At 34.3% G+C, this 23,417-nt stretch overlaps 1 protein-coding gene across 7 annotated transcripts in view; it reads left to right on the forward strand.

The window, feature by feature from the left end:
* Lrrc7 (leucine rich repeat containing 7) overlaps nt 1-23,417 on the forward strand; it is a 552,277-nt gene that overhangs the window by 231,135 nt on the left and 297,725 nt on the right. For all 7 annotated transcript variants that reach the window (XM_058581585.1, XM_046451172.2, XM_058581588.1 and 4 more), the window contains one exon: nt 12,954-13,071. In XM_058581585.1, coding sequence (XP_058437568.1) covers nt 12,954-13,071 — 118 coding nt within the window. The remainder of the gene's footprint in view (nt 1-12,953; nt 13,072-23,417) is intronic.

Raw genomic sequence — 23,417 nt, forward strand, 5'->3', positions numbered from 1 at the left:
GGCCTTGGATTCGGGCAGTCTTGAACTTAAAGTCCATCTTGGAAAAGGTTCCAGCATCAGGCTCTGCCCTGGGTAAAATGGAGAAGACAGCTTGTACCTTGCAGTGTTGTTTCACCCACCTATACTTTTTGTCTACTGACCTTGTGGCAGTTCTTACTGTTTGAAATTAAATAACATGATGTTTGTGAGGATGGGGCAAAATGTAAACCTTCAACAAATGGCAGTGATTATCATGAGCTGCCACATCACAAAGAACACCGAAAAGTTGTCCTTTTTTTCTATAAATTGAGAAGTGAGAGTCCCAAATTCCAGAAAGTTAGTTATCTTTATTTCTACATTAACAGTGCTACCTAATGAGAGAAAGTCTTTTGCAGGTACTTATTCTTCCAAAATTTATGTGCAAATTAAATTTTAATAAATTCCTAGAGATATTTATCCTTTCTATGCAAAGAGGCAATTTCATGTTTCCATAATGAAACTCAAAACAGCACTGAGTCAAGTCTTGACCAGTCAGATATTAGAGGAAACACCAATATTGTCCCTTTAGAATGATTGTTCTGCTTCTTGTGTTTCTGGTAACAAAGTGACTTTGTATTTGAGTTTTCATTTTGGGGTATGTGCATGATATTTGTGGCTCAGGGCATGAAGTTTTCTGTTTTCCTCAAATTTTTAAATAATTGAACTGAAGATTTTTTTCTCCCTTCTTTTGAGATGGCAGTACAGGTTAGTTACGTTGAATTTCATTCCCCTGCTTTCAATGGAGTCTTTTGTGTGTTTCAGTGGTCTCTAACAGGAACAAAGCTTCTTTTTTTGTTGTTGTAATTAAACTCATCAACATTAATAATGGCTGCTTCTGTCATCACCAGTGAAGCACTGCTTATAGAGAAATTCTGTCTCTGAGATATGGGGCAGGGCCAAGGCCAACAGGGCCCAAGCCTGGAGGACCGTGATAGACAGAAGTCAGAACTCTGTTTAGAAAAAATTATTCATAGAAATGGAGAGAGGGGAGGTCTTAGGAGGGAGTGATGGCATTGTCAAATGGAATAGGAAGGTCAAGTAAGACAAGAACTGGATAATCCATTAGGTCAGGCACTAAAGTTTCATGGGAAGACAGTAGAAAGCTCTTGATCTTCTAGTTTTTCTCTGGGTCAACCCATTCAGCCATTCTCATGCCCTCAGCAGTACACCGAAGACTCAAATCTCACGTGCCAGCTCCACTCTCTCTCTCAATCTTCAAACTTCTCCATGCTCTGAATATACTTGAATTTTCAGTCAAGTCTAATGTCCCCTTTGACTCCTGTCTCCAATTCTATTTTCCTGGACTCAGTTGGTAACTATCTATTCAATCCTACGACCAGGACCCTCATCTTTTACTCTTCCTGCTTGTTCACTTTTCACGGCAACTTCTTACTCTGACCTCTCCACTCTCCCTTGAGATTTCATCAGTTTTCCTCATTATCTCTTGGAAGATCAATGGAACAGTCTCATTGACAGTTTTTAAAGCAGACTTTCTCCTCGTTTTATTCTTCACATAGCCAACAATGATACATTGCCAGTGTAAATATGACCAGGCAACTGTCTAAGCCCGAAATGTTGCTGAAACATAGACCTCCTTCTTGCCTCTGGGCTCCTGCTGTTTCCTCTGCTGTATGCCATTCTGTAATTCATCTCAACTGTCCCTTCCTCCCTTAACCTTCATACTTCACTCCTCAGCACAGTTATTTAACTCTCCTTGTGCCTCTATATGACTATCTGTACAATGCGCAATTGTATTTACCAAACCTATGGTAATTTTTCACTTAATACATATTTATTGGGTGCTTCTTCTATTCCAGGGAAACAAAGATGAAGGAGAAAAACGTCTATACTATTCCTCCCCTAGTAGAACATGGGAGTGGGTCTATTTATACTTTGTTTCATCAGGAACTAACACAGACTTTAGTCCAAAGTTATGTTATCACTACATATTTGTTGCTTAAATATTAGAATATGATTTTGTCAAAGTGGATTATTAGACATATATACACTAGAATATATGAAAACACAGTGAGGTACAACTAACCCTGCTTTGCAGGGAAGTCTGTCTAGCAGAAGCGCATTGCCAGAGAGAAAACTAGAACACAAACTAATTGGGTTTTTAAGTAAGAAATCGACCCTTAGAAAAAAAAATGGAATTTTCTTGATAACATAGTTAAGGATGGAGTCAAATTTCAAATCTAAATTTGTGTGATTCCAAAGCTTACAATCTATCCCTTATTTCCATCAATGGAGAAGAGACTGGTTACAACACCAGCATCTTCTCCCTGCTTCATGAACATTCACAGGGCTAGTCAGCAAAGTTGGACCTTTAGTTACTAACAACTGATTAGGTCCCAGAAAGATATTTTTTAAAAGCAAAGTCAGCTTGCACTAAAATGAAAGTCGAGAGTAAATGCCATTCAGCCCAGTTGTTCACACACCAAGCACACTGATAGATTTTAAAGCCAATATTTTATTAAATGTCAAATAACCACAAATTTTGCCAATTAGTAGTTAGTAAAAAAGTAACCAAAAGAAAAATCCCTAAGTCATACCTGTACATGCACATGTACACATCTCTCTTAAACTTAATAGATATATCAGAAATCCACCCAAATTGCCTAGAAACAATGAAGGTGGATCAAAATTTAGAACAACTAAAGGTGTGCATTTTCATTTAGCTTTTCCTTTTTTCTGTTTCTTTCTGAATGTAATTATTAGCTTGCTACTATCAAATAATTAAAAATATGGAAAATAAACAATATTTTCATTTTAAATTTTTAAATGCAAATGATTTCTGAATAGCAAACGAATGACAATGTATTATATGCTATATTTTCAAATTAATGTCTTTTATTCCAATAAATCAGATATAATCCTTTTCTTCTAAGACAATGAGGAATGTTTAAAAAACAACTTGTTTTTCCAAAAGGGAAAAATGATTCAACTACATCTTTGTACTAATTGTTATTGAAAAGATCTATATTTTTAAAACAGTAACAGGGATATTTATTGTGTTCTATGATAAAATGCCCATGTATTTATCATACTTGCCATCTTTCTATAAGAAATCAAAGAATTCTTCTCTGCATCACATTCAGTATTGCTAAAAGGCACTAAGAAGAACCATAATTTTTCCCTTTTCCTATAGCTGAGCCTTATTTGATGCTACCAGCACTCGTCCAGCCCCACACCTGCCACACCAGCCTTACACCACCACTCTTACTAAGACTCTAAGGTCTTGTCTGACCACAAAATCCTAACTTCTCTGACTGTCCATATACTATTGGCACCCAGTCTTAATTTGTCCTAACTGTATCTCTCTCATCACACCTACTGTTAATGTCTTACCTAACACATTTATTATTTTTCATCTCTTTTTCTCCCCCAGTCTCCCACCTACCTATTTTGGTCACAGGTGCCAATTGTTTCTCAAAAACAAAAATATGAACAAGTTCCTTCCTTACATTTGAGTATTTAAGGGATGGATGTTAATGTGAAAGACTGGTGTAAAATAGCTTGGGAAGGCACACAAATCCATACATTGGAATTTTCTAGATTAAGGGCAAAGTCTAGGGATGTTCCTTTTGGTATAAAATGTACTTTTTAAATTCCTTTCTCTGTTATAGTATGTATTCTATTTACAATCTATATACAGCTGTTATTTTTTTTTCTGCATTTATAACCACTAGTTGACTATACACTCCAGGAATGGAATTTTTAAAATTTCATCTTTAAGTCCTGTCATTGTGCTTTCCCCTAAGGATATGTGTTCAAGAGTTGCTGAGCAGAAGCAGTTTAAGAGAAAGGGAAATGGGAAGGAAAGAATAGAGTAAGAAAGAAAAGAGAGAAGGAGGAAGGAGATAGGCTGAAAGAGAAGGAGAGAGGAAAGAAAGATGGCAATACATTATACACTATATTTTCAATCCAATAGCTGTTATTCCAATAAATCAGATATAGTCTTTTCCTTCTAAGACAATGAGAAATGCTTTAAAAAAAAGAAAGAAGAAAATAAAGAAATTAGAAGTTCACAATTTCAACAAGTACATGTATAAAACCATTTTTTACTTCAATATTTCTAAGAGTTGGCTCTTTTTTTAAAGAGAGCTATTAAGATTTGTTAACTAAAGAATTTTAAAGTATTTTATTGTAATGTGCACAAAAAAATCTTTTTCTTTGAGATAGCTTTCCATGAACTTGGAAATGCTATCGCCTGAACATTTTAAAAGAGAACTGCTCAGAAAACCAGCCATTCAGTGATGCCAACTCATTAGACAATTAGTCCTTTTCCCTGGTAAAATCCACATGAGCCAACATATGGCATCAACAATTATTGAATATTTATGATTTTATGTGAAACATTTCAGGAAAAGATTTTATCTTTTGAAAATTCACAGACAGGGCTGAGGATGTAGCTCAGGGGTACAGAGCTTGCCTAGCATGCTGGAGGCCCTAGATTTCATTCCCAGCACCACAGAATGATAATGATGATGATAATGATGATAAAAGTTTACAAATAAATTGTATGTTTGTACTTGAAATTGAAAAATAAACAGTTTATTCACCATCACCCCCCGGAACTGCACTTTACCATAGAGCCACTCATATTCATAACATTTATAGTGTCCTTAATTTCCCAAGCCTGAGTATAAAGATAATAATAAAATGCTAAACCAAACTATAGTAGTTTGCATTTGTATAGCCTTGTGGGTTTAGCAAAGTGCTCTAACATATACTCACGTTTACTCTCTTTTTAAGTCCTAGCTGTCAGTAGTCACTGACTTGGAATCTTCTTCCCTAACCCTCCTAAGATGCTATGATGGCTTGCTGCTTCTCCCTGTCTTGGCCACTGTCTCCTCCCAACTGTTATCACTTATCTCTTTTCTTTACCAAAAAACAGATCTGATACTGAAGAAATGTGAAAATATGGAAGTGGCTTTGTACCCAGACAGATTTGAATTTAAATGTTGGCTCTGGCCCTTGCTGGCTCTATGACCTTATAAATGCTGAGTTTTCAAAATAGGAATAATAATGCTTTCTTCGAAATGTTGTAAGAATTACAGATAGAATATTGTACAGTGTAGTTTAGTGACCTGCCCTATGTAATAGACACTCAAGAAATTGTTGCTACCTTGCTATTATGGCATTCTCCTGCACAGCAACATCCATGGAAGAGCATCTATTTACTAAGAAGGTACAAGATGTTGAAGGTCTAAGCTTGGAGAAGAGGAAGACAGAGTGTGGGATAAGATGGGGAGGAAAAGAGCCAGAGCTGGAGACCTGACACTGGCAAAGGCACAGCAGAGCAGAGCAGGTGTGGAAACCTTACAGATGTGGTCTTGCAGGATGGCGGGGGGTTGGGGAGGATGTTTGAGGAACAGTTGCAAGAAGAAATGCAATGAAGAAACTGGAAAGGTAAAGGGCCTTGAAAGCCAAACTAAGGATTTTTTTTCTGAAGAGAACAGAGAGCTGTTGAATAATTATGAGCAGAGAATGGACCTAATTACATTTTCTTTTCTAGAAGTTTATGTCGTGACCTCTGATCTCAAGAATTGTTAACCTAGTCCACAGATCCCCAAGTCTGAGTTGCATTGAGGTGATTTACAATCTCCCTAGAATTACATGCAAATGTGTATATTTGTGTGTGCTTTGTGTGTGTACACATGTGTGTGTGTGTCCTCATACACATTTTTCTGGAGAGAGTATTTGTAAGATTTACTAAAAAAATTATTTTAAATGACCACCAAATATTTCCTTCAGGATAAACCTGGTCGATTGTCACTTTTCACATTCTGAATAACATCTTTTCATTCTCATCACAAGTTTAGAATATAGCTACTTGCATGTTTTTGTCATTTCTAATAGAAAGGTCTCTGTGCTTTTCCTCCTCCAGCAACTTCCCCTCCTCCCCTTCCAGCTTTCTGCTCAGGGAACTACCCCTCTCTCAGAAGCTGGTTGAACTCTTCCTTCTTGAACATTTTCTCATATTTCTTCCCTATTCTTCTCCAGCACAAACACAGGCCACAGTCACAGCATTCTGGTGATCCAGCTAGAATAGGAGAGAATAGACGAACAGACCAGTGGACTAGAAATAGAAGATCCAGAAACTGACCCATATTTATGTGGAAATCAGATATACAAAAAAACTTGCTTTGCAAATCAGTGGGAAAATGATGGATTGTTTTAAAAGGATGCTGGAACAACTGGTCATCTATAAGGGGGGAAAGAATGGATTACTTCAAATCATTCACAAAAATGAATTCCAGATGGGTCAAATTAAAGCAATGAAGCTTTTAGAAGAAAAGAAGTTGGATATCTGAGCAAATTAAAACTGAAAGGTGAAATTGACTATCATAAAAGTCACCATCAAAAGATACCATTAAAAAAATTGAAAAACTAGCCATATATTGAAAGAACTGTCAAAGAATTAGTATCCAGAATATGTGATGAACTCTTTCAAATTAATGAAACAAGGAAGGGTGATCAACTTTATTAGTAATTAGGCAAAATGTGTTACATTTTAAACACCACAGAGAGATTAGAAAAAATTGAAATAATATTTAAATACCAAATTTTAAAAATGGTATGGAGAGATTGAATTCTCATCCTTACGGGTGAAAATTTAAACAATTATGGCCACTTGAGAAAACAATTTCCATTACTTGATGAATTTGAACATGTATCTAACTACTCAGGGAAGCTTTTGGATGTGTGCACTAGCAACTGTATGTAAAACTATTCCAGGCAGCAGGTCAGAGAAAAAACTGGAAACAACCCCCCAAAATACCTGTGAATACTACAGTGTGTAAAGAAGTTGTGTTATAAGATGAATAAAGTAGTAAAAAGTGAATGAATGTTATTTACATCAATGTGGAATAATGTTAATCACATACAATTGAATTAAAAAGAAAAGTTGTAGAAGACAGCATACATCATTATCCCATCCATACAAATGTAAATCTAAACAAATCTAGGAAGTCTATATTTTGGGGATTACCAGACCTCTGATAAAAGTATGGAGAAAAGTAAGGGGATATGTAAAATAAAATTCAAAATATTCAAAATTGGGTTGCCTCTCCATGGGATGACAAAAAGGAGACAGAGAAGTATTAATAGGAGAATCATATGAATGGATAAATAGGAGTCTTTATTACCAGGATTTTAAAAGAACATTCTTGTTATATGCACTCTTGTGTAAGCACATTTCACTAGAAAAATGTAAAAAGGACAAAACAATCATAAGATATAAACAATGACCCAAAAGGACTTCATTCCTGTCCTTGGACCAGGAATGTCCTTGGCTTTCTTCCGTATTTCTGCAGCTGTTTCAGTCCCCCTGCCCCTCCTCTTCACAAACTGTTATGATGGGCTCTTTTCTTTATGACCTCCTCCTTTCTAATTCTTTAGCTTTATTCTGTTGCCTATTTTCTGCCTTCTTCAGCTGAATGCTTACTTCATTCATTTTCAGCTTCTTATCTTTTCTAATATAAGTATTGAAGGCTGCAAATTTGTCATCAGTTGTTCTTCCTATATTCTGTCATTTTTAATATTAATATTCGCTATTTATTTGTACTTTGTAATTTTCTTTGTCATTTCTTCTTTGGTGTATGAATTGTTAAATTTTAGTTTTAAAATATTTGTCAATATCTTAAATGTTTAAAAGTTGTCTTCTGCATAAAAAATATATGATTCAGTTGCATTTTTACCAATATATGTTCTTTTTTTTAAAATAGTTTTATTCGTTTTTGAGGGACCTTTATTTATTTATATGTTTATATGTGGTACTGAGAATCGAAATCAGGGCCTCACACATGCTAGGCAAGCCCTTTACCACTGAGCCACAGCCTCAGCCCCCAATATGTGTTCTTTTTGATATTAAGCCTGTGAAGTTTATTGAGACTTCTTTACATCTAGTACACAGTCAACTGCAAATTTTCCATTTTTAAAAAAGTATTCTATAGCAGCTTAGTCACTGTTCTATATGAGTCTATTAGAATAATCTCATTAAGTTTTAATGTACCACTGAAAATAGCATATAGCTTGATTATTTTTAGTTTTAATCCACTTTGCTGAAATCCTATTAATTAACTGGAGAGATTAACCCATACTTATTGATGGCAATTATTGATATATTTGTATTAATTTATCTCACTATTATTTTTCATTTTTATCCATCTCATTCTAAGTCTTATATTTTTCTATTATATTTATTAAAGATCATTTTTTCTCCTTATCTCTTCTAATAAGGAAATCATAACTTTATTTCTATTTTTTTAGTTGTCATTCTACAAATTTTAAAATACTCTTTTTTTGTTGTTGTTGTTGTTGTTTTGTTTTGTTTTGGTACTAGGGATTGAACTCAGGGGCACTTGGCCAAGAGCCATGTCCCCAGCTCTATTTTTAGTATTTTATTTAAAGATAGGATCTCACTGAGTTGCTTAATGCTGAAGCGAGCTTTGAACTCTCAATCCTCCTGCTCACTTTCAGAGCCTTTGGGATTACAGGCATGCACTACTGTGCAGGCTTAAACACACTTCTTTAACTTGACTCACATATTTGAGTGAATACATACCCTCCTCTCCCAAAATGGGAAAAATCAGAGAAATGTTTTTAATCTAATTATCTTTCTCCTGATAAATGTACATTTGTTTTTCAGAATTTTAGTTCTACATTGATTTTTTTAATCCAATAATTAGCTATTTTATTGTTGTCTTATATAGCTAGCATTTGTTTAGATTTAACCACACATTTTCCTTTTTTCGTGTTTTTAAATTTTATTGACATTTCTTCTGTCAGACCTCTCATTTGGGATCATTTCCTTCTCAATAAAAGGCATCTTTTGACAGCTGTAGTACAAGTCGCATGGTGGTAAACTCAGTTTGTCTTTCTGAAATGTTGATTTTTGCTCTTTTTATTAAAAAAAAAGATACCTGTAAATATAAGATTCTTTACTCTCGGTAATTTAGGGATAGCATCTAATGAATTTCTGCTTTAATTGGTGTTGAAAAATCAGCTCTAAGTTTTTAAAATTTTTCTAAATTTATTTTTTTTAGTTGACACATAATATTTGTACATATGTATGGGGTATTGTAAGATTATTCAATTAGAATATATAATGATCAAATCAGGGTAATTAGCATTTTCATCTCCTTTAACATTTATCATTTTTATGTGTTGGGAAGCTTTGAATTCTTCTTTTCTACTTATTTTGAAATATGTCACTAATTGACTATAATTACCTATTGTGCTATAGAACACTGAATTTTTCATTTTATGCTCTGTAATTTTAATATCTGTTTTGTTTATAGGCCTGATTCTTTGTTTTCCTGTAACATCTCACTCAATGCAATTATTTCATTATACATTTAACAATTTTTTAATGATCCTATGTTTATTGGAACTTTGGGAAATAAAGGCTTAAATTGAAAATTCATACCTTCAGAGGAGATTTATGTTTGTTTCTATATGGCATGAGGAGGCATACTGATATATAACAGATATTCAGTAAATATATTTTAAATGCATGTAGATGTTGTAGGCTAGCGCGCATTCATCCCAAGATCTAAGTCTCCTCATGCTATTTAGTAAATATCTGAAACAAGTTTGTGTTACATATTCTTTGAATTGGGATTGTCTTCAGATACACCAAGTGTAAAATTGTCTCCTCTTTATCCTTCACCTGGCTAACTTAATATTGACTTGGGAGATCTCTGTTTTTTATTGCTTTTCGGGGAATACTTCCGAAAGTCAGCTCAAGCACCATCATTACACAAATTGTGCTGATATCCTACCTGTGTGATTCCATTTACTCCAATGTAGTTTTTCACAGTGTATTTAGATTTATGTCTAAATGTGAAAGCAGAAAGAACCTGGGCTCAGCTGCTTAGTCTTAATTACTTTTGTTCCTTGCACTTTGCCTAATTTCTAAATGTTTTTTTTATGAATCAATGAATGAATAAATAAATGAGTGAATTAATGAATGAAATAATACCTTTTAGAATATACATTTTTAGCCCCCAATATTTTTATTTTCAAGTTTGGGGATTTTCTCTTTTGTCTTGGTTATCACACACATAAACACACACACACACACACACACACACACACACAAATCTGTTTGTGCCTCAGGTCTAAATGTCTAACTCAGAATCAGCAATTTAAACTGATAGCTTCTCAAACTAATTTCTTCGATTAAATTGTTTCCTTTAGTCAAAGAGAAAGAGCACGTTAACATTTAAATGTTTTAAGACTCAAAATACTTTTATTTTGTGAGATATCACTAGCAAAGGAAAACCATAATCATTAGTTGCTCAATTAGCTATTAATTATATTTGTTATATTCTACTATACTGAAGAATTGCAGCTATTTCAGAATCATTCTTCATTTGCATTCAAAGCTTGAATATTGAAAAAGCCATTAAATTATCATCTTAATTTCTTTACCAGTTTGTTGACACCATGACTCATATTAAGAATTTCACTCATATTAAGAAGCTTTATGAAACGTGGACTCTGCTGAGATTGTTTACCTTTCTGAAGCTTCCCATCCAAGGAAACTGTGTCAGCTAGAATTTAGCACTTTTCTCATTTTCCCTTCAGTTATCTGTGCATGCTCTCAAAAACATTTATTCAGCACATACTTTGTATAAGAAACTGGGCTAGTCATCTTGGTATACAGAAGGGAAGTAGGTGTATACCAAGATGAATCAGGCATGACCCTCCTGCCTCAAAAACTTCCTTATCAAGTAAGAAGTAGAAGTAGATTACTATAAAGGTGTCCCACTGTATCTGTGGATATAAATGTCATTAATTTCTAACAATTATCAAGTTTTACTATGGGCCAACCACAGTATTACATTTTACATTTCATCATATCTAAGTCTATTGATTATAGGATGCATCATTTTTATAGTAATATAAAGAAAGAAAAAGGTACTCCTTAAGAATAACTTACTTTTAATCATAAAAAGCATTCCAAATATCAGAGATGTTAGGATGGGGAAATGCAGGACTTAGAATTTATTAAAATATATTAATTCATTTAATCTTCTCAATAACTCTTCATGTTAAGTAATTTATTATTCCCATTGTATAGGCAAGGAAAATGGTGGTTTCAGAAATGTTATGTAACTTGCACAGGATTGCCCAGGTAATAAACAGATAAGCAAAGACTGAAAACATACTGATTAGATGCCAGATGTGATCCTCTTTAACTTCTATACCAAATAGGTCTTGGATTCTTTCTGTTATAACATGTTCAGGAATTTCCACATCTTTTGTTCCTGATGTGACTCGTCATTTAAAATTGAAGATCCCTGGGACTTCTGCTAATCCTTAAGAGCATTTGAGAATTTAGTTGTGATAATGGAACAATTTTAAAAACAAGCTATGTTTTGGAAAGCATTAAACTAAAGAAAAGACTAAACATTGCTTAAAATGGTTAGCATACTCAAACTAAAGAATGATTAGTACATCTCACTAAATCAGTGATGAGGTAATTAATTTTTTAAGTGCATGAATATATAACTAACCATATTGCAGGTAGGTGAAGATGTAACAGTTCTAACAAAATGGTAAAGACTGTAAATAAATTTGAATTAACTTTTACTATGTATGTAGACGTCTCTTTTCCTGTTTCTTTAGAAGGAAAATTAGTATTTAGTGGAAACTGTCCATCAAAGTACCCATTAAAATTTTCTTTTTGAGATTTTATAAAAAGAATCAACAACATTTCTTTCTTTACAAGATATTGAAAATTAATCCTAACATTACATGAAATGTTGCAGATAATCTCTGTAAAGAGCCAAAAATGACTAACCCAAAGTAAGAAACTTCATATTTCATCTTATGTAACAAGTACAATCTACTTTTTAAAAACTAATGAGTTAAAAAATAGCAACCATGTGCTACATTATTTTTCCCCATAAATAATGAATTACTTGTAGGAGCAAGTGGTAGTTAAATATACTGTGGGCCAATTGTATAGTCATGGATACCAAAGACGTCATCTGTGAAAACGCAGCAAAACAGAAGTGTCGAACAAAAAAGATCTCCTTAAGATAATTCTTCCAGAAATGAATAAAAATTCTGTCCCAGCTGTTCATATCTTGTAGTCATCAAGATGAGTTGGACAAAGCTAAAAAACTGAATTTATTATTTTCAAAAATATAGTACCAGAAATACCTACATTAAAATACTCAGATCACCAGTATACTTGATAAAATTGCCAACATTTTTCTACCTCCTTCCCAGACCTGCTGTATTAGTACCTATTTGAGTAGAGCCTGAGAATCCACATTTTAAACAAGCACTTCCATCCACTAGTGATTATAGCATGCTGAATTTGAAAACCATTTCTTTAGCACCTGGCTCTTCCCCACCTACTACTTTGGTCTGATACAAAAAAATGAACTAACCACCAGTGATATTTTTTTCACCGAATATCAGAAGTTAAATGTTTCGTTCACTAGGTATTTATGAAGCAGTGTAGGGGGATACCAAAGACATATAAATAACTGTTCAACCTGATGAAATGGAAGTAATGCTTTATGAAATGTAACATGATTGCACAAAAAGAGAATTGAGGTAATCCTCGTAGCTGCAGGAATAGAAATAGATGCCAGAAGTTATTTCCAAAGAAAAGAAATAAGTAGGATTCAGCAGCAAATTGAATGTAAAGGGCAAACAGAAGGGAAAAGAATGGAATACTTGGGGTTTTGCATCTGGATAGCAGAAAATAATGAGGCATGAACACGGACACAGAACGTGAAACCACTGTGAAAACAAGAACACGGGTATGAGAGAAAGTCAAGTTTTTATAGCTGGCTTTTTTACTACTGCGTTGATAAAAATCGTGCCTTGAATTTTGTTACTAAGTTTATGTATGATGGACTTGACCAAATTGTGATCTAATAAATGATTATTTTCTATTTCAGCAATTGTTCAACTGTCAAGCTCTACGAAAACTAAGTATTCCTGATAATGACCTTTCAAGTCTGCCAACCTCAATTGCTAGTTTAGTTAATCTTAAAGAACTCGACATCAGTAAAAATGGTAAGATTCTCATCTACAAATATCTTGATTTTATTGAAAATGTGATTTTTTTGTTGTAAATGACATAAAATAACTTTTTCTTTGATTTTGTTAAAACTATAAGTTAATTTTTTTGAAAAATTAAATTTTAAATTATAATGCAAAGACAGAGAGCCTCTCTCTTGTTTTACCAATGTGTCTGAAATACTCAGGCCTTTTCTCTCTGAATTCAGACATGTGATGTCTCATTGAGAATATTCTTCTGCCACTTCATTACTTCTTCCCTTCATTCTCAGAATATTTCTAACAGTTTTCAAATATTACCTACTTAACAAAGCCTACTTTCTACCCTACATGAATTCATACTCTCAATTTCTCTTACTGGGCTCCACACTTTCCCCTATCTTTAATCTCCTCACAATATTGTATAATTGACTCATTTACTATGCTAATTGTCTATCACCTTCTGACCCCCACTGTAAACTTCATCATGTGGTGGGAGGGACTTTTCTCTTTTGTTTTACAAGATGTAGCACAAACAGAGATGTTCCCAGTAAATAACCAGGGCTTAATAGTATTTGTTGTATATTTGACCAAACTTGTATACCTGGTGTTTTTGATGATAATGATGCTCATGTTGATATTCATGTTAATGATATTTACTGTATTCATGGAAGGGAAGTTTCGTCTTCAGAAAGCCTTCTGCAACTTTATTAATTTATCATTTATCTCCAAATGATTTCAGCTCTCCTTTTTATGAGAATAAAGCAATGATCAGTCACAGGGGTTATATCTAGGCATTATGAAGATATGAAACATGACCTGTTCAGCGTTAACTTTGCCAGTTAAACTTTGTGCTTGTGTGCACTTGAGCAAGTAGTGCTGAGGGTATTTCAGTCAGTATGCTTGGTGCCAAGGGCTAGGCATGAACAAAACAGGTCGCTGCCCTCAGGAAGCTTATGTTCTAGTAAGTGACTTAGACATTGAACAAGTGATTATAGATTATTAAATAAGCAGGTGTGTGTAAAGATATTTTTAATGTAAGGACATGAATATAAAAAGGATGTAATATATTCCATGTGGTTAAGGATGGTTCCATATCACTATAACCAAGCTCAGACAGCATCAACAGAAGTTAGGAAAAACTGGCTTGATAGTCTAGGTAAATTAGAAACTGTTTTGTTAAAAAGACCACCAGAAAAAAAAAATTCCCTAGTCACATGAAATATGATATCCCTGAGGAATCTGATGCTACACAGAGCTCCATGATAGTATCCCAGTGGCCTTGTCCCTCTTTATTCTGCCAGGAGCACTCCTGCAAAGATATTGGCATTGCACATTCCTCTAACATTGTCAGGCCTTTGCTTAAAGGGTCAAGCCTTCCCTGACCATCCTGTTTAAAGTAAGATGCAGCTGTTATTATCCACTAAAAGCACACCCATCCCCCTTCCTTGGTTATATTTCTTTTTCCCACCTGAGAAATTGATGTCCCATGTATTTAAAATACTTACATATCATGTGGACTCACCTTAGTAAAATTAAAATTCAGTGATGATCCAAGTTTTTGTTATTTTTGCTATGTATTCCACTGTATTCCCAGTGCCTAAAAGAGTATGTAACACATTTAGGAGCTCAATAAATTTGTATTGAATGAATTAATGAATAAATGGTTGAGAATCATCAAGAAGTTTTCACTGTCATAGGTGAGGGGGAAGAGATCAGATTGACACACGTAAGTAATCAGTGATATCATACAATGCTATCCAATGAAGTACTTAATTACATAGCACAAATTGCAATTATACATTCTTAGGGAATGAAAGATTAATTAAAACTGCTAGAAAAGAATTCAAGTATAAGATATAGCCTGTAGATTTCCCGGAAACAGGGTTGCATCTAAATAGAAAATATCATTTTGTTTTAAAGTGGTAATAAGAGTATAAACAAAGGATACAAATATATTTCTACACCAACTTAACTCACCACTTAGAGATTTTTTTCAGGAAGATAATCATAGGACTATATGCATGTATATAGAGAGAACAGCAATTAGACTTTCACCAATTGAAAGATGACCTCACATCTACTATTATTCTTTGTGTGTGTGTGTGTGTGTGTGTGTGTGTGTGTTGCTGAGGATCAAACCCAGTGCCTCACATGTAAGAGGCAAGCACTCTGCTGCTGAGCTATAACCCTAGACCCTACTATTATTCTTTTAAGAATAGATATATTTGTCTCTTCTTTTAAGAATAGATTTACTTTTAGATTTAAGAGTAGTCCACATATGTGTATGGACTGGTATTTCTGCACTTTCATGACAATTGCTACTACCTATGTATTTATATATATTCATACATAAAGTCCACTTTAAGATTATGATTTCTAAAAAATGTCATATGGCCAAATATCACAGCCCTTGATCTTAATGCAGAATCAGCCAGATTATTCAAGCAAATAAAAAGTTATCTGATTTTTAAAAAGAATGAGAAAAACGTGTCACCAAAGATAATACTCTTGAGAAATTGGCATTTTTTTATTTTTAATTTTTTAAATTTGTTTTAATTAGTTATACATGGCAGTAGAATGCATTTTGACATATCATACATAAATGGAATATAACTTCTTATTTTGGGGTTGTACATGATGTAGTTACACATGTAATCATTATATGCACATAGGGTGATGATTTCCAATATATTCTACTATCATTCCTACATCCATACCTCCTCCCCTTCTTTTCCCTCCTCTGTATAACCAAAGGACTTCTATTTGTCCCTCTTATCTTAGTGTTAATTAGCGTCCACATATCAGAGAAAACATTTGGCCTTTGGTTCTTTGGAATTGGCTTATTTCACTCAGCACAATATTCTCCATTTCTATCCATTTACTAGCAAATGCCATAATTTCATTCTTCTTTAAGGCCAAGTCATATTCCATTATGTTTATATACCACATTTTCTTAAACCATTCATCTCTTGAAGGGTACCTAGGTTGGTTCCAAAACCTGACTATTGTGAATTGAGCTGCTATAAATATTGGTGTAGCTGTGTCACTATGCTGATTTCTAGTCCTTTGGGTATAAATCAAGGAATGGAATGACTGAGTCAAACAGAGGTTCAATTCCAAGTTTTCTGAGGAAATCTTCGTACTGCTTCACATAGTGGTTGCACCAATTTGTAGTCCCAAGAGCAATGTATGAGTGTACTTTTTCCCCCAAAGCCTTACCAACATTTATTTTTGCTTATATTTATGGTTGCCATTCTGACTGCAGTAAGATAAAATCTCAGTGCAGTTTTGATTTGCATTTCTTTAATTGTTAGAGATTGAATTTTTTTTCTTATATTTGTTGATTTTGATTACATTTTTCTTTTGTGAGGTGTTTGTTCAGTTACTTGGCCTATTTCTTGATTGTGTTATTTGTTGTTTTGGTATTAATTTTTTTCAGTCCTTATATATCCTGGGGATTAATCCTCTATCTGAGGTGTATGTGGTAAAGATATTTTTCATTCTGTAGACTCTCTCTTCTCATTATTGGTTGTTTCTATCCCATTGATTCTTTTTTTTTTTTTTTTTTCGTAGTGCTGGGGATTGAACCCAGTGGTTTGTGCATTTGAGGCAAGCACTCTACCAACTGAGCTATATCCCCAACCCCCATTTATTGATTCTTGATTTTTCATCTTGCACTTTAGAAGTCTTATTAAGGAGGGGCTGGGGATGTGGCTCAAGTGGTAGCGCACTCGCCTGGCGTGCATGTGGCCCGGGTTCGATCCTCAGCACCACATACAAACAAAGATGTTGTGTCCGCCAATAACTAAAAAATAAATATTAAAAAATTCTCTCTTTCTCTCTCTCTCTCCCCCCCCCCCATCTATCTCTCTCTTTAAAAAAAAAAAAGTCTTATTAAGGAAGTCAATTCCTAAGCTAGACATGGTGGAAATTTGGGCCTCCTTTTTTCTCTATTAGGAGTAGGTTCTCTGTTCTAGTGTCTAAGTCCTTGATTCACTTTGAGTTGATTTTTATGTAGTGTGAGAGAGAGGGGTTTAATTTCATTTTGCTACATATGAATTTTCAGTTTTCCTAGCACCATTTCTTAAAGAGGCTATGTTTTCTCCAATGGATGTTTTGGGGATCTTTGTCCAGTATGAGAAAACTTATTTATGTGGGTTTGTCTCTGTGTCTTCAATTCTGTACCACTGGTCTACATATCTGTTTTGGTACCAATACCATGCCATTTTTTGTTATTATTGCTGTTTACTATAGTTTAAGTTCTGGTATTGTGATGCCTCCCGCTTCAATTTTCTTGCTAAAAATTGGTTTGAATATTCTGGGTCTCTTATTTTTCCAAATGAATTTCATGATTGCTTCTATTTCTATGAAGAATGTCATTGGAATTTTAATAGGAATTGCATTAAATCTATATAATGCTTTTGGTAGTATGGCCATTTTGAGAATGTTAATCCTGCCTATCCAGGAGCATTGGAGATCTTTCCATCTTTAAAAGTCTTCTTTAATTTCTTTCTTTAGTGTTCTGTAGTTTTTATTGTAGAGGGTTTTTGTTAAATTTGATTCCCCCAATTTTTTTTTGAGGCTATTGTGAACGGGGTAGTTTTTCTAATTTCTCTTTCAGTAGAATCATCATTGATGTATAGGAACACATGTGATTTATGGGTGTTAATTTTATAGCCTGCTACTTTGCTGAATTCATTTATTAGTTCTAGAAGTTTTCTAATGGAATTTTTTTGATCTTCTAAATATAGAATCATGTCCTCTGCCAATAGTGATAGTTTGAGTTATTCTTTTCCTATTTGTATCTCTTTAATTTCTTTCTTCTGTCTAATTACGCTGGCTAGAGTTTCAAGGAAATTATTGAATAAAATTGGTGAAAGAAGGCAGCCTTTTGTTGTTCCAGGTTTTAGAGGAAATGATTTAAATTTTCCTCCATTTAGAATGATGTTGCCCTTGGGTTTAGCATAGATAGCCTTTACAATGTTGAGGGATGTTCCTACTATCCCTAGTTTTACTAGTTTCTGAACATAAAGGGGTACTGTGTTTTGTCAAATGCTTTCTCTGCATCTATTAAGATGATCATATGATTCTTGTCTTTGAACCTACTGATGTGATGCATTTTGTTTATTGATTTCTATAAATTCAACCCACCTTGCATCCTGGGAAGAACCCCACTTGATCATGGTACATAATCTTTTTCATATGTTTCTGCATGTGATTTTCCATAATTTTATCCAGAATTCTTACATCTGTGTTCATCAGGGATATTGGTCTGAAGTTGTATTTCCTTGATGTTTCTTTGTTTGGTTTTGGTATCAGGGTGATACTAGCTTCATAGAAGGAGTTTGGAAAGGTTCCCTCCTTTCCATTTCATGGTAAAATTTGAGAATTACTATTGTTAATTCTTCTTTGAAGTTCTTGTAGAACTTGGCTGAAAATTCATCTGGTCCTGGGCTTTTCTTTGTTGGTAGGTTTTTGATGGTATCCTCTATTTCATTGTTTGAGATTGATCTGTTTAAATTGATTATGTCCTCCTGATTTCGTTTAGATAGTTCATATGTCTCTAGAAATTTGTCAGTGTCTTCAATATTTTCTGTTTTATTGGAGTATAAATTTTCTAAATAATTTTCGATTATCTTCTTATTTCAGTAGTATCTATCTTGATATTTCTGTTTTTATCACAAATTTTAGTAATTTGAGTTTTTTATCTCCTTTTCTTTGTTAACATGGATAAGGGTTTATCAATTTTAATGTATTTTTTCAAAGAACCAACTTTTTGTTTGGTTATTTTTTTAAATTTCTTTGTTTCAATTTCATTGATTTTAGCTCTGATTTTAATTATTACCTCTCTTCTACTGCTTTTGGTTGTTGATTTTTTTCTAGGACTTTTGTTTGTCTTTTTCCAGGACTTTGAGGTATAATTTTAGGTCATTATTTGTTGACTTTCTATTCTTTTAATTAATGAGCTCAATGCAGTGAACTTTCCTCTTAGCACTACCTTCATAGTGTCCCAGAGATCTTGATATATTGTGTCCCTATTCTCATTTACCTCTAAGTATTTTTTTTATTTTATCCCTGATTTCTTGTACTATCCATTCATCATTCAATAGTGTATTACTTAGTCTCCAGGTGTTAGAGTAGCTTCTACTTTTTATTCTATCATTGATTTCTAATTTCATTCCTTTATGATCTGATAGAGTACAGCATATTATCTATAATTTTTTGTATTTGCTAAGAGTTGCTTTGTGGCATAATATATGGTCTATTTTAGAGAAGGATCCATGTGCTGTTGAGAAGAAAGACCATTCATTCATTGATGGATGAAATATTTTATATACGTCTGTTAAGTCTAAATTATTGATTGTATTATTTAGTTCTATAGTTTCTTTGTTTAGTTTTTGTTTACAGGATCTATACAGTAGTGAGAGAGGTGTGTTAAAATCACCCAGTATTATTGTGTTGTGGTCTATTTGAGTCTTGAAATTGAGAAGGGTTTGTTTGATGTATATAGGTGTTTCATTTTGGGGGCATAAATATTTATGATTGTTACATCTTGCTGATATATAATTCCCTTAAGCAGTATGAAATGTCCTTCGTTGACCCTTCTGATTAACTTAGGCTTGAAGGCCACTTTATCTGTTATGAGGATAGAATCCCCTTCTTGTTTACATGATCCATGTGAGTCATATGCTTTTTCCCATCCTTTTGTCTTAAGTCAGTGGATGTCTTTGCCTATGAGGTGAGTCTCTTGGAGACAGCATATTGCTGGGTATTGTTTTTTTAATCCAGTCTGCCAGTCTATGTCTTTGGATTGATGAGTTTAGGCCATTAACATACAAGGTTATTATTAAGATATGATTTGTATTCCCAGTCATTTTGGTTTATTTCTAGTTTTTAATTTGTATTACTTTCTCCTTTGATTGACTATTCCTTTAGTAGTTCCTCCCTTTTCTGGTTTCTACTTTTTTTTTTCATTTCATCTTCATGGAGTATTTTGTTCAGAATATTCTGTAATACAGGCTTTCTAGTTGCAAATTATTTTTATTTTTGTCTAGCATATAAGGTTTGTTTTTCATCTTCAAATCTGATGCTTCATTTTTCTGGATATAGAATTCTTGGTTGGCATCCACTTTCTTTAAAAGCTTGGTATATATCATACCAGAATCTCTTAGCTTTGAAGGTCTAGGTTGAGAAATCACCAAAGATCCATATTGGTTTCCCCCTATATGTAATCTGATATTTTTCTCTTGAATCCTTTAAAATTCTATCTTTATGCTAGGCATTTTCATTATAGTATGACTTGATATGAGTCTGTTGTAATTTTGTGCACTTGGGGTCCTATAAGCCTCTTGTATTTGATTTTCCATTTCATTTTTTTAGATTAGGGAAATTTTGATATTATTTCATTGAAAAGTTTATGCATTTGTTTGGTTTGTATCTCCATACCTTCATCTATCCTGATAAATATTAAATTTGATCTTTTCATGTTATCTCATAATTCCTGGAAGTTCTGTTCATGGTTTCTTAACGTCTTCTCTCTGTGGCCAACTGTATTTTCAAGATTATATATTTTGTCTTCGTTGCCTGAGGTTCTGTCTTCCAAGTGGTCTAGTTTGTTAGTGATGCTTTTCATTGAATTTTTAATTTGGTTTATTGTTTTCTTCATTTTGAGGATTTCTGTTTGATTTTTATTTTAGAATCTTTATCTCTTTATTGAATTCATCTTTTGCTACCTATATTTGCTCTCTTACATTATCCTTTTTTTTTAGTTGTAGAAGGATACAATACCTTTGTTTTATTTTTGTGTGGTGCTGAGCTGAGGATCTAATCCAGTGCCTTCCACCTGCGAGGCAAGCACTCCACCACTAAGCTACAACTCCAGCCCCATCATCCTTTACTTTGTAGATCAGTTTAACTATATACATTCTAAACTCCTTATCTGTCATTTCTTCCACTGTGATGTGCTTAGATTCTATTATTAGAGTATATTGATTTGCTTAGGGTTATTTGTTCCCTTGATTTTTCATGTTGTTTGTATGTCTACCCATCTAATAATATGGATCTGAGGCAGTAGAGTTTCTATACCCTTGGACTCATAGTGTTCCTGAAGGTTTCCAGTACCTCACTGTTTAGTGGGAGACAAATAATAACAACAATCAATGCAAACGATTTATAACATTAAACCAAATAGTTTCTACTGTGACACTTACAATGTTAATTATCACAATAAACAGAAATGGTATGATCAGTTACTCTAATAAAAACAGCAAGTTTGCCAAATGGCTTACAATTTCAAATGGTGGATAGGGTGAGAACAAAAGTGATATAGGAGAGAAGACTGAAGTAAAATATTAAAGGAAGAGTGAAAGAAAGAACCGTAGAGGTTGATTGTTAGCAGAAGAAAAGAGAGAATCAAGGGAAACAGGTAGGAGAAAAATATACACAAAGTAAAATTTTTTAAAAAAAATTAAAAATAAAATACAAAGCAAAACTAAAATATACCAATTAAACATCCTAGTTCACACAAAAAAACTAATCCACATAAAATAACTGGCTTCAAAAATGCTAGATGAGAAAGAAAAATATGAAACTGTATAAATGTCCATGTGCCATCAAAATCACAATTCAACAGAGAAAAAGAATTTTAAAAAGAAAAGAAAAAAATTCTTGATGAAAAGTTAAAGAATTCTTTCTGTTGGAGTTCAAAAGATTCAGCTTCTCTTCTCAGCAGTTGTAGTTGGAGTCTTCTGGAGTGTGATGTTCCACTCTCTGGCTTACTGGAGTGAGAAAGGTAATCTGATTAAAGATTTAGGCTTAGGTGAGCTCTAGGCTCTTCTCTGAATGCCAGTTGGTCTGGAGATTTTAAATCAGTGCATCTCCAGGGCCCAGTAATTGTTGGTCCACACTGGAAGGCTTTACCCCAGGGATCTCCCCTGGGTTCCACTTGTATAGTAGGGGAGCCAATTCTTAGTCTCCTATGTCACCTGTAGAACTCACATTTCCTGGTCTCTAGTTCAGTCTCCAAACAATCTCTCCCACCCCTGTCCTTCTGAGTTCCCAAGCAGATGTGTCTCTCCCAGCAGGTCCTTCAAGCAGTCAGATTAGAGGGGGAGAAGTCAAGCTAAGTGAGTTTCCTCAACCAGTTGTCCCCTATGTAAACCTCTCTCCACGTTTGATTTTCTTCTGGTCACTTAAGCACACTCTGTGTTGTACAGAGTGTGTTTCCTGGGCCTGTATTTCGAGCCATACTCAGGTCTGCCAGGAATCGGCTTTCTCAGCTGCAGACCCCTGCACTTCCGCTGCTAAATGTTTCCTTCCTTTGTCCTTGGAACACCACCTGGAGAGATGGTGGCTTCTTCCCTGCACACAGATATTGTGTAGCCTGTCTCAGGTTTGGGGGCAATGTCCTTGGACTCTAAATGCTCTGGACCCAGACACATCTCCCAAAAGTGCAGGTTTCTTTAATTCCCTTTTCCCTCCATTATGCTCATGGAGGGACCTCTCTGGCTGGAGATTCAGGCCCGGCTGTGGCAGTGGCTGTGCCACTGGTGATTTTTTCCTTATTTTATTGTATCCAACCTCCTGTGTCCCCAGGCTGCTTAGAACGTCCAGTTTTAAGCTCCAGTAAAGTCCCTTCCTTTTTTGTTTTGTTCACTCATCTTGAGGAGAAGCTGCCTGTCTACTCTCTTGGTTTTATGCGGTGGAGCAGCCTCTATTCCACCATCTTGGATCTCCTGAAATGTGGCATTTTTTGAGAGTATATAATATTTCCTGATGGCCCTTTTATAGCAAATTTTTTTTTATTTCCAGCAAGCGAACTGAACGTTATACTTCTCTACCTACAAAGTAGTCTATGAGCATCCTTAGAAGTCCTTGAAACTATCATTTAGTGGCTTTTAGCTTTGCTTATAGTTAACTATGTGCTGGGAATCAAAAACTCAGGCCAGAGATGGTGAACCACTCTGCAGCACTAATACCATACTGAAGGCTTGATGAGTATGATGATTCATCAAGCATTGCTAGAAATTACACATATGGCACAAAACTTTTCATATCAGCCCTTTCAGAAAATTATAACTAAAAAAGCTGTTGCTGAATTCTGTGGGAGACCCAGGCAGTTACTTAAGGAGCATTATATCTCCTTTGGAAGTCTGTCAAGTGAAGGAAGAACAGAGCAGGAAATAAAGGCAGCATCAGCATCACCACTGACAAGGTTGCAAAACCCCTGGTGGGAAAGAGGCAGTGCTAAGAGAAATCAGCAGTACTGGTATTTAATGGAAGAACATAGCATGTTTGAGAAGGAGGCTCATGCATGTACTATCAAACCAAGTACAAAATTTGCCTGAAATGTGCTTGAATTA

The sequence above is a fragment of the Marmota monax genome, unplaced genomic scaffold, assembly GCF_021218885.2.
Source record: "Marmota monax isolate L192 unplaced genomic scaffold, Marmota_monax_Labrador192_F-V1.1 WCK01_AAM20220418_F8-fsc00023, whole genome shotgun sequence".
In the NCBI taxonomy this organism is placed as follows: Eukaryota; Metazoa; Chordata; class Mammalia; order Rodentia; family Sciuridae; genus Marmota; species Marmota monax.